At 39.9% G+C, this 12,658-nt stretch overlaps 1 protein-coding gene across 9 annotated transcripts in view; it reads left to right on the top strand.

The window, feature by feature from the left end:
• Positions 1–12,658, top strand: part of dmd (dystrophin) — a 1,932,045-nt gene that overhangs the window by 710,809 nt on the left and 1,208,578 nt on the right. For all 9 annotated transcript variants that reach the window (XM_073045659.1, XM_073045653.1, XM_073045656.1 and 6 more), the window contains 2 exons: positions 9,277–9,378; positions 10,796–10,903. In XM_073045659.1, the coding sequence (XP_072901760.1) occupies positions 9,277–9,378; positions 10,796–10,903 (210 nt within the window). The remainder of the gene's footprint in view (positions 1–9,276; positions 9,379–10,795; positions 10,904–12,658) is intronic.

Below are 12,658 nucleotides of genomic sequence, written 5' to 3'. Positions count from 1 at the left end.
TCAGCACAGCATTGTGGGCCAAAGGGCCTGTATTGTGCTGTAGGTTTTCTATGTTTCTTTGTTTCTACTTCCTCTGGAGAATGAAGTCCTTTGAAGTATGCAGCCCTATTCCTTCACATGTCCTACCAGTCTGTTGTTGCCAATACAATCTTCTATGTGGTGGTGTGCTGGTGCAATGGCATCTATACGGGTGATGCCAACAGGATCAATAAACTGTTTAGAAAGGCTGGCTGTATTATAGGAGTCAAACTGGACACACTGGAGGCTGTGGTAGAACAAAGGATGCTGTGGAAAATCCTGGCAACTCTGGACAATGTTTCTCACCCTCTGCATGCCACCTTGGCTGAACAGAGGAGCACTTTCTGTAATAGACTAAGACAGTTGTGCTGCTTCAAAGAGCGCTATATGGCATCACTCTTACCCTCGACCATTAGGCTCTATAATGAGTCAACCTGTAGCTGAGGAAGTAATGACCTCGCCTGTTAAACTGTTTGTGGTAACTTATTTTTTATTTCTTTCTTGCTTCTCTTTTAATATTTATATATTTCTACATCTGTGTCTTGTATTGCTACTGTGATGCTGTAATTTACTTTGGTAGCAATAAAGTATCTTTCTCGAGCAGTATATGGGACCGATTTTGGTGTGCAATGTCATCTGATATGAATTGTACCGTGCACCCTGCTGTGTCAATGGAGCTGCTTTCAAACATATTGCCATAACTTTCCAACAATGTTTTAAGGTCTCATTGAAATTTCTTTGCTAATGTTGTCTGAGGGGTTTAATGTTGATTGCAGGCATTAAGAATGAAGGGATCATTGTTTTACCTGCCTCCTGATCAGGCGTGCTTTGTTGAATCAGTTGAATTTTTCTTTTCACCAAGCAGAAAGGTTAAAAAATGCGACATAGGTGTCACCAGTAAGGAATAGGAAACATTGTTTTGTTATCTTGCAATGGTTTATGCCAACATTTTTAAAAGCCAGTTCTGTCTGAAATTTACTCTGTTTAAAACATCTCACACAAGTAGCTCTTCTTGATTGTAAACAAAGGTAGAAAGTGAGCAATAATCGATGACAACAGCCAAGGTCGGCCCATAACTGCTGAAGAGTTACCATGGCTACTTGTTTTGAATAATTGAATGCCATTATGTTCAATTTTCCAGCACCAGTGATTCCAGTGTTTTCACGATCACAATTTGTTAACAATTCTGATTTTCTTTGAAAACTGGAACTCAAAAGCCTTGCTGATGCAGAAACAAGTATTTAAATCATCTTTGGTGTATCTCGAGCTTTTTCTAAATTTAGTTTTTAATGTATGGAGGGTATAAGTCCTTGAGGTTTATTCTGCCCACCATTATCACGATTATCACCCTTTGAGATTGTAGTGGGATCCTATCTCTGCTGTTTGCCGTTTTTGTTTAAACCTTTTCTGACTCTGCCTTTAAAGCACCAAAAATTTAATCTAAATGGGTTACAAATTGCTGACAATGAGAATATCAACAACACAAGGCTAATCAATGAAAGTATATAACCTAATTAGATAAATAATTGGCTTCTGACCTCAAAATGGAACTCTATTTTGTATTCTTTGGATGCTGGTACTGTTTACCACAATCTTGGCTGATGGTATAAATCTTTTGCTATCACATTGTCAGTTATCAAACGTCTTCCATTAGAACACCCAAATTCCAAATGACTTAGCAATTGAATGCATCTCCCATTGTACATTCTGCCCATTTGAACTACCCCCATCATACATACTGGTCGCTCATTGTTCGTCATATCTGTGGATGAACCTTCAAAGACCAAACTTCAGGGCAATAACCAGTTGATTGATGAAGTCACCGTTTTGCACCTTGACAATATCTTTTCAAGGACATAATTAATTTCCCTGATTTTTCTCATGTATTCTGGAGTGGGATTCGCTTTGTGAGGTAAAACGTATATTTTAGGCATGAACTATCATACTCCACATCGTGTTCAAGGTGCATGTAGAATGAGACTGGAGTGGTTACAAACCGACGTAAAAGGAATGCACGAGGGTTTCCCTGAACCCAGTACCATTTTATAATCATGTAAAACCTCACTTTGCTCTATATTTGCATGGTAGTCTGTGAAAATCTCCAGCCTTTTGAATTCAGGTATTCTGATTGATGAGAGTTAAGCAGAGGTAGCTGAGATAGCCACTTGATTTGTTCAATGATCCAAATTTAAAAGGATTTTTCTCATCCATGTTCTATGATGGCTGTCAGACTGTGCTGTGATCCAGAATAAAAGTAGTGTGAACTCTGATTCAGTATTCAACTTTTATAGGTTGCCATCTATTTAGAGTAAGTTTGTGTTGTTTTCTTTCAGCTTTGTGCTCTTGTCAGAGATGTTTCAAAACACACAGGATTTTATTCATGAAAAGTGTTACTTATGTTTTGTCGTTTGTATTTTTCTAGAGTTATTGTCAATCTCATTTCAATGAGAGATCCATCATTTAGACTATGAGATTTTTGCACATCAGAGTACATACAAATAATGCGATCTTGCTTGTATGTCAAAGACAAGGTTTATGTTATCCCTTCGGCTACTCAGACAAGTAAATGTTGAGCAGTGCAAGAGTCACTTGTGGAATTTGCTTGGATCAACTCATGGGGGCAAAAAACATCATTGAATCAAAATATTATAACTTTTTGTGGATAGAAACCCATTAGCATGTTCAAGAAAGATATAGGGTATGTGAGCATCATACAGAATCCTGTGCAGTGACCCCATGGAGGCAGTTTCAAAATGAAAGACTGGCTTCTTACACTGCTTTCCAAGATCACTAACGCTCATTGAAATAGGCCCGTTGAGTCTTCTCTTTCATTCAAATTGATTACAGCCAATCCTTTATCTCAGTACCATATTCTCACTCACTCCTCATAGCTCTTGGTGCCTTCTGTCTTGGCAACACAATAGTGCAGCAGTTAGCATTCTCTCACATCCAGGGACTGCAATTCCAGCCTGACCTCTGCTGCTGTCTGTGTGGGGTTTATGTGTTTTTCCTGTACACTGCTGGGTTATCTAGTTGATTCCTTAATTCTGATGATGTGCTACTAGTTATTTAGTTGCTGTAAAATGAACAAAGAGGGGTTGATGGGCATCTGAGCCATTAATAGGTTGCAGGGCACCAGGGAGAGGGAGTCATACCTGGTTAGAGCACTGTCTTGGGAACGAGCATCGCGTGAACATTTTCTTTCTGTGTCATATCAAGTAGCAAGTAACTATCACCTCAAATTTTACTTCCCAGCCTATTCCAGTGGAGAATTCCACATGTTCAGTTCCTTTTCTGTCAAGAAATTTATACTTGTATCAGTCATAAAAGTCTTGTTCAGTATTCTGAGACTACAATCCATAATTCTTGAATTCCTGCATTCAAGGCGTGTTAGAATTTTGTACAATTCAATGATGTTACCTCTCATTTTTCTGAACTCTTGTGAATGCAGGCATGGTTGACTCGATTGCTCCTCATATGACAATCCTGCTGTCTCAGGCATAATTAGAGAGAACCTTCATGACACTAAACTCTCTACAACTGTATGTGAGCAGCTGCAGCACATTTTCTAATTGGGACGAGACATTTAATATAACTCCAATAATTTTCTTCAATCTCTGTGGCTTATCTCCCCATGAATTATTCTGCATTCATTAGTAGTCACAGTGTAACTGTACTTGATTAGCCTCTGCAGAATATCTCCCAGAAGGCTTAATAGCACTTGAATGCCATGGTGACTTTTCTTTTTGAGTTTGCCACTGAATGTTTGAAGCAAATGCCAATGTACCTCTGAATGTGTCATCTCTTGGTGTGAAGACCTATCAGTTGGCATGTACAAGGTCAGCATGGAGAAATGTTTTTCATATCCCCAGCTGCCACTCAGTGCCAATTGTAAACCTGCATAGGACAGATGTAATTATATATGTTCACAGAAGGATCTCTGGGATATTCTGAGGTGACTTTGAAAGTGTCTTGGTTTTTCTTTTCTGTGAAAAGCTGACAGGCCAATTTTACTAAGTGTTGAGCATCTGTGAGCTGCTGATGCTGCTGTGCATGCAGTGCCGGGATTGAACCAGGAGAGGTTTTGGATTGTACAGCTTAATATCAGAAGCAGACAATGCAGATAGTTATCTGCTGAAACTGCGTAATATCTAAATGGATTCATCATTGATTCATGTTGATGTTGCTTAAAGCAAGAATGATGATAGTATTCAATGCAAGAGGCTATAATATTTTCTACTCAGGGTACCACGATCTCTAACTCTCCCTGCTTTGTATTCACTTGGTGAGGAAAGATCTTATTTCAGAAATTAAGATTCAGGATTATTTTGCATTGCCAGTCTTCGTTGACACACTATTCCAGACCTATGCTCTTATGCACGCACACTGTGTGCTTTATTTGTTGTTGAATCTGAACACCTCTGCAAGATGGACCTCCGGCAGTTCAACGCACCAATTTCTGTGAATTTGTTCACAAACTGAGTTTCAGCATGAGGCACCAGTGAGCTGGAGCGATAATTTAGGCAGATTTTTGAGAGTGCAATGGCGGTAGCCCTGGAAGCTAACTTGTATAGACGCGTGCATTTTTCAGCATGTTCACTGGCTACCAATCAGATGAAGGAATCTGGCTAACTAACTAACTGTCATATTTTGCCTGGATTCACTTGAGACTCCCGAGGGAGGGAGTATTTTTAAGCGTTCACTGCTCCTTATGCTTTGCTCCTGTTATTGGTTTCAGTCGATACAAAAATGGATTCCAGGTACTTCGAAGTATTATTTAGGCTAGATTGAAGAAGTCTCTGCCCCAACTACTATCACCGTATCACCTGCAATACTAGAGGACTCAACACACTTGACCAACTATTCTACTACCAACAAGCATAGCTACCTCACCCGCACTTTTGTAAATCCAACCTCCTGGCTGTGCTGCTTCTACCTGCACATGGTCAAAGAATAAAGAGCACAGCGTTGGCAAAGGGAACTAAGAAGAGCTGGATGGCAGATGTGGATGAGGAAATTCAGGACTGGACACGTTCAAGAATTTGTCAGATGACCTCGATGAACATACCACAGTGATCACTGTCTTACTAGGGCTGTGTGCTTGAATAGGTATCCACAAAAATATTTCGCGTCTTCCCCAATCAGAAACCCTGTTTGAACCAGGGCACTCATAATTTGCTGAGGTCTAGATCTGTGGCAATTAGGGCAGATAATTTAGGATCATATAAGAAGTCCAGGTATGACCTCTGGAAGAGCATTGCGAATGCGTAGGGCCAATTTCAGACTAAACTGGATCACAGCTAGACACTTGATAGCCGTGGCAAGGCTTTCAACCAGTTTGTCCAGGGATTCCCAAAGCTAATAACAATACCTGCTGCACCCTGTTTTTTATTGTAGGAGCTCCCTTTTGTTCTTCCAGGTTCTCTTTCTCCAATTCATCTATTTTGATGAATCCATCTTCTCACCAGTGCATCCTTGTGTATATTCTTTTTGATTATTTTAAACTGCAGATTCCCAGAACTCTGACTGACTCTTCAGCCAATGTCATTTCCTGTGCCTCCTCACATCTCCCAGAAAAAGGATAGAATTTTTCTTGACCACACCTTTCTCTGTTGAGACCTTTCAGCTGCACAAGACATTAGACAGGCCATATGTGGAATATTATGTGTAGTTCTGGTCACTACACTGTAGAAAGGATGGAGCAGAGCTAGAAAGAATGGAGAAGATATTACCACTACCAAGCACATCTTTCCCTCCCCCCCCCCCTTTCTGCTTTCCGCAGGGATCGCTCCCTACGCGACTCCCTTGTCCATTCATCCCCCCATCCCTTCCCACCGATCTCCCTCCTGGCACTTATCCTTGTAAGCAGAACAAGTGCTACACCTGCCCTTACACTTCCTCCCTCACCACCATTCAGGGCCCCAGACAGTCCTTCCAGGTGAGGCGACACTTCACCTGTGAGTCAGCTGGTGTGGTATACTGCGTCAGGTGCTCCCGGTGTGGCCTTTTATATATTGGTGAGACCCGACGCAGACTGGGAGACCGTTTCGCTGAACACCTACTCTCTGTCTGCCAGAGAAAGCTGGATCTCCCAGTGGCCACACATTTTAATTCCCATCCTGATATGTCTATCCATGGCCTCCTCTACTGTTAAGATGAAGCCACACTCAGGTTGGAGGAACAACACCTTGTATACCGGCTGGGTAGCCTCCAACCTGATGGCATGAACATTGACCTCTAACTTCTGTTAATGCCCCTCCTCCCCTTCTTACCCCATCCCTGACATATTTAGCTGTTCGTCTGTTCTCCATCTCCCTCTGGTGCTCCCCCCCCCCCCACCCTTTCTTTCTCCTGAGGCCTCCCATCCCATGATCCTTTCCCATCTCTAGCTCTGTATCCCTTTTGCCAATCACCTGTCTGGCTCTCAGCTTCACCCCACCCCCTCCAGTCTTCTCCTATTATTTCCCATTTTCCCCTCCCTCTCCTACTATCAAATCTCTTACTATCTTTCCTTTCAGTTAGTCCTGATGAAGGGTCTTGGCCCGTAACGTCGACAGCACTTCTCCCTATAGATGCTGCCTGGCCTGCTGCGTTCCACCAGCATTTTGTGTGTGTCACCAGGATATTGCCTGGAATAAAGACTTCAGTTTTAAAGAACCGATTGGATAAGCTGGTAGTGGTCTCATTGGAGAGCAGGAGGCTCAGGGGTGACTTTATCAAAGTTTATAAAATTATGGGGGGGGGGATACAGATAGGGTAGATTGTCACAGTCAGTTCCGAAAGTATGGAGTCTAAAACTAGGGTACATGGGTTTAAGGTGAGAAATGTGTGCAGGAAAACTGAGGAGCAAGTCTTTCTAGTAAGTGGTGGTGGATAAATGGAACAAGCTACTGGAGGAGGTCATAGGATTAGGTACAATCCAAATGTTTTAAAATGCATTTCAAAAGATATACGGATAGGAGAGGAATAGAGGGATGCAGGTCAAATGCAGAAGAAAGGGATTAATGGAGATTAACACCTCAGTCAGCATGGGCGAGTCAGATCCAATGGCCTGTTTCTGTCTTGTGTGACCCTGAGTTAGAAATCATAGACTGATGTACTATTTTGTTAATCATTAACATGACAAATATAGTTAATGTGAGGCCCTAAGTGGACCAACTTTCAATCAAATTCAGTCTTATAATTTGTATCGTTCTGTCTTTTCCATTACTTGTTATCTTTGTGAGGAAGTTATTTTTGCATCAAACAGGAGTCTATGTTCCCAAATGTCCGTGTCTATCTCCTTTAAACCATTGAAATGTTAGCAATGTAATCTCATAAATGAAGTAAATACTGTCATGGTGATTTGCATCAGTACTCAATTACCTGTGTAATTTTTTTAAATGGAGCACTTGATTTGACATTAAGATGCTAAACTTCAAAATACAAACTCATGAAATACAAAAAGTGAGTTCAGCATTTGATGGAAGTACCAAGAAATTACCTTTCTCTAATAGATTTTAGTTTAACTAAAAGTTCACACATATTTCCAGACATGAATATTTGAATTTCATTCAGCTTTACATTATTTTCAAAACATTTTTTATCAAAATAGAATCTGTTTCTCCCCCCCCCCCACCCCCAACCACCACACACCCATTTAGGTCTGAAGGTATTAACAACTGAGAGGATTAAAAAAAAACATCCATAGATGTAACGGTGTACTTCTCCATGTGTTGTATGTGTGCATGAGCACACATATCTCTCACTGATCCAACAGGGTTAGGGCAAGGGCTCTGAACACTTGAAATTGGATTGGCGTTATCTGTTGTGAAATTTATAATGATGCGATTAATGGAGGCAAATTGTATTTAAATACCTTCCTTTTATATCTGTAATGTCCAGCTTCTGATTCAGGCTAATATTTTCTTTGATCCCATTCCTATTCCCAATCCTTGTCCTGATCACGAACTTGCTACATCATGGATCTTGTTCAGTGCTAGTGATCAAGTGGTCTTCGTAACCAAAATGCTGTATGTAAAAGGCCATTTTGAAATGAAGCCAGTGAAAGCTCCAAACCCGAATTCTTTCCACAGTCTCTTCTACTGTGTAGGTGGACTTGTAATGTCAAACAAGGTCCTTGAATTCATCCATATAATCCTAATAGAAATTTTTTTAATAAGTTATTGAGGGTCTTGCAGTAATTGAAAGTTGTTTAGATTTTCCAAATGCTGAGGAAAAGCAGCCACCAAAAAGGCTTGCAAATGTAGGCAGAGCATGCAGAAACAAGAGCAAGTAGAAGGCTAGATAGGTAGCTGATTATAATTCAGGAGAGCAAAGAGTAAATGCTGATTCTTCAATGGCAGGAGCTGCGAAGTGGGATCATGGTAGAATTAGTGTTGTTCATCATTTACATGAGCAATTAACTTGCAATATCAAATACATTTTACTAATTAGTGGATTGCATTGAATTGGAGTGGTGGTTTGTAATTGATGAATCTTAGAACTAAAGACATTAAAAACAGTGGAGGAGGAAAAGCATTTGGATTCAAGTGCACAAGTTAGCATGACCCTGAATAAAAACAACCAAATAGTGAGGTTGATTTCAAAAGGGGGTGAATTCGTAAAGGAAATTAGATGTGAAACATGATTGTTCAGCTCTAAGCACAATGTACTGCTTTGGTCGCTATTTTATGAAAAGGATGCAGAAGCTCCAGAGTTGATGCAGAAATAATATGTAAGGACAGTACTAGAAATGCAAGATGAAGCTATTATGAAGTGATAAATGATAGGGTCTCCTTTGTCTTAGGAGGAAGGAAAGGGTTGAACTTTAACTAAAAAGAGGAAATGAAGTGAAAGATTTTGAATGATGGACACAGAGAAAAATGTTTTGACTTGTGAGGAAGATTGAAGTTACAAAATTCTCAATATCAGATGGTCACCAAGGAATCAAATAATAAGGAAGTACTTTACCCAGAAAATGCTAGCCTGTTTTGATCAAAGAAACTGGTTGAGGTCACTTTTAAGCACAATAAACTGATAAAGGTGATACCAAAGAAGCTCTTGTAAGGAAGTGCTGGGTCAGGTGAGGTTTTTCTGTGCTGTAATCTTCATCAAAACAGAGTGTCCTTCATCCCTGGACTGCAGCCGAAGTTGGGAATCCCTATAGGATACCAGAGCAAAATTGAAGCAAAGCGATGTTTTAACTGGGAATAATTTGAAACTGTGGAGTCTGCCTTCTGTAAACAAAATCTTGTTTTAATTCTTTTTGTGTTGCAGGTTCTTGGAGAGAGATGGGCGGCCATTTGTAAATGGACTGAGGAACGTTGGGTCCTATTGCAAGAGATCCTTTTTAAGTGGCAATATTTCACTGAGGAACAGGTATCTCACCACCAATTACCTTTATCACATATAGCCTCTGTTCATCCTGAAGTAGATTACTGGTATTTCAGAATGATGCCATTTGATCTTGATATTTGGGTCTACCACTAGCCAGCCATAATTCAGCAATTGCTCCTGGGTCTCCTCCTTTCCTTTCTCCTACTGTCCAGTCTCCTCTCCTATCAGCTTCTTTCTTCTCTAACCCTTGACCTTTCTCACCCACCTGGCTTCACGAATCACCTTCCAGCTAGCATCTTTCCCCTCCCACTACCTTTTTATTTGGGCATCTTCCCCCTTCCTTCTCAGTCCTGAAGAAGGATCTTGGCCCGAAATGTCACCTGTTTACTCTTTTCCATAGATACTGTCTGATCTGCTGAGTTCTGGCATTCAGAGTGTGTTGATTTGGTAGCGTTATTTATATTCCTTGCTCATTTATTCTCCTTTCCCAAATGTACCTCAATGCATCCAAGGAGTTCTTAAAACTATTTGTTTCCTTCCAGGTGATTCTAACAGAAATACAGGTTGGTGAAAGAAGATTTGAAGGATTACTGAGTAGATTTTAACATAGAATAGTGAAATCAATATCTATTTTAGAATGATATTGACTAATATTAGAGATCCTTGTAGCACAATGTGACGATGAATGGGAATCTATGGTCATCCTGGCCAAAATTCCAAGTCCATCTATTTCAACAGATGATCTGGTCATGCATCTGAGTGAACTTTGTGCAACCTTGGTGGATAGGCAGGTTACCTAAATGAAGGTGGAACTATTTTGAGATATTTTAGATGGGTGTAGTAAACTATTCTATATTTTATCCTTTGTCCAAAGGAAAAATGAAAAAAAACAAGCTATTCTCTGAAGAAAGGTGTAAGGATACTTAGAGATGTGTAGAAAAAGCAAGTTAAACAGTTATAGTTTATAATACTGTATGATTTTACACTGATAGCAAAGCAATGCCAATCAGTTGTAAATTCATGGTATTTGGAGAAACTGCAATTACTCTTGTCTGTGACATCATTAGTGTTTCATTGTGGACAAATAAATAAAACCATCAGTAATTTATAACTATTTAGCATTGCTTCCCAGTCTTAGCTGTCAAAATCAGTTTTCTACTTTCCAGCTATAAGGCTGCAAATGAAAACCTCTGAACAGTATGATTCACCTTTGCTTGTCACCTCTTCTGAGCAGCTGGTTGAACCTTGAAAGCTAGCAGGTGACAAATGTAGAAACTTGAATCATCAGCACTGCTTAATTGGACAATGGTTGAATTTCTTAATTTACATGGCATTGTAAGTGTTTGTGACAAAAATATGAGTACCAGGCACTAAGATATCTGGGCAAATAATAACATATGTGATTGATTATTTTAGTTCATCTTCTTCAATGTTTTAATGCAAATGTTCTTCCTCTCAGTGCCTATTTGATAAATGGTTGGCGGAGAAGGAAAAATCAGTGAGTAAGATTCAAACATCTGGTTTTGAAGATCAGAATGAGATGCTCACTAATCTGAGGAAATTAGCGGTGAGTGCAATAATTATTGAAAGATGCTTCCATTCAGTGATGGTTTAATAATCATAATATCAAGTACCTGCAAGTTATTTTATCGAGTGGTTATGTCAATTTTTCTTTTAGTTTGGGCAACCAAAACCACTGAATGTTGCTTTCTAGTCATTGAATAAATAAATTCTCAATTGTTGTTTGTTGTCAGTGGTAGATTTTTAACCGACTTATCATTATTTTCTTATTATAATACATCAAGGATAGATCTACAGTCCAATTTTATACCTCCATTCTGGTTACTTCATCCACTGATGACAGTCAGCTCCATTCCACCAATGCCTTTACTATCTTTACTAGTCTGTACCCACTCTGTAAATGGTCAGACTGCTCAGTTAATGTCCAGTTCCTAGATAAGTACAAAGGTTTCAAAGGTACATTTAATGTCAGAGAAATGTATACAATATACATCTTGAAATACTTTTTCTTCGCAACCATCCACGAAAACAGAGGAGTGCCCCAAAGAATGAATGACAGTTAAATGTTAGAACCTCAAATACCCCCCCAGCTTCCCCCCTGCACATAAGCAACAGCAAAGCAATGATCCCCCTCCCCCTCCCGTAAATAAAAAGCATCGGCACCCCCCACCAAATACTCAAGCGTACAGCAAAGCAACAGTAAAGGTACAGATTTTCAGTAACCCGAAGACTATTTGTTCACCAGGTAATTTAACATACCACAGGCTCTCTCACTCTCCCTAATAAGGGAAAAGAGATGTCTCCGTTTCACAGCGAGAAGAGTGACATAACAAACAACTCACTGATTTACAATGTTAAAGTCCGTTGTGTTGCTTTTTTCGAGCTCTGTGTCAAAGAACTTGGGTCTCTGGGCACACAGCCAGAGATCTTCCGTCTCCCACGACACACCGATTTTCTGCAGAGGCACTGACCTTTAGTCCGCCCACCTCCAGAGCCACAAAATCTCGAAACTCTGAAGGAAAGCTAATCTTCTCAGCCACATCCTTGGTATATCAAATAACGGCCATTCGTGAGACCTTGAGAACGGATCCTATTCCCACAAAGATCTGAAACTTCAGGTTAGAGTCTTCAAAAGAACCCAGAGCATGGTGATATATGTGATATAATTATTTTCTTGATGGGGCAGAGGCATTCCCTGGTTATCATTAGCATATCATTCTATTTTCCACCATTATCTTTGGCCCATCTTGTTAATCATCTCCCTAATTTTGGAACCTATACAACTTTTCTCAAAACCCTGTGTTGTCACTTCTGCCCTGTTTTCTGTAATCTTCAAGCTCACTAGCCCTTTGAGATTCTTGTTCCTCCAACACCAGACTCCTGCACATCCTCAAATTTAACAATGCTAAACAGCATGTCAAAATACAAGCTAACAGTTTCAGTAGGTGGTTTAACAATTTAAGTATGCGAAGGAGCATCTGTTAATATCAAGGAAGCTTCTGTCAGATTCCTCATCTGCTGAAAATGAGAGCAGTCATCCTTCGAGTGCTCAGACATACCCAGATTGGTGCACAGCTGCATTCCGAGTTTTCTGTATGTCCTTGATCCAGCCATTTCAGTTGACTTTTTGCAAATGTTCGCTACTTCTTCAGAAATGAGTTTATTATTAATTCAGTTTTCTGTTATCTTACTATTTTCTAATCCTGTAATGTTTTAGGTAATGTTCCAGCTTCTTTATCAGTATCAATTTGGTATTTTATATTTAATAATTTATTTTCTCCTCACACTCACTAGTTCAATC

The sequence above is a fragment of the Hemitrygon akajei genome, chromosome 5, assembly GCF_048418815.1.
Source record: "Hemitrygon akajei chromosome 5, sHemAka1.3, whole genome shotgun sequence".
Classification (NCBI taxonomy): domain Eukaryota; kingdom Metazoa; phylum Chordata; class Chondrichthyes; order Myliobatiformes; family Dasyatidae; genus Hemitrygon; species Hemitrygon akajei.
The sequence above is the reverse complement of the archived record's forward strand: the minus strand, read 5'-3'. Positions and strand labels throughout refer to the sequence as shown.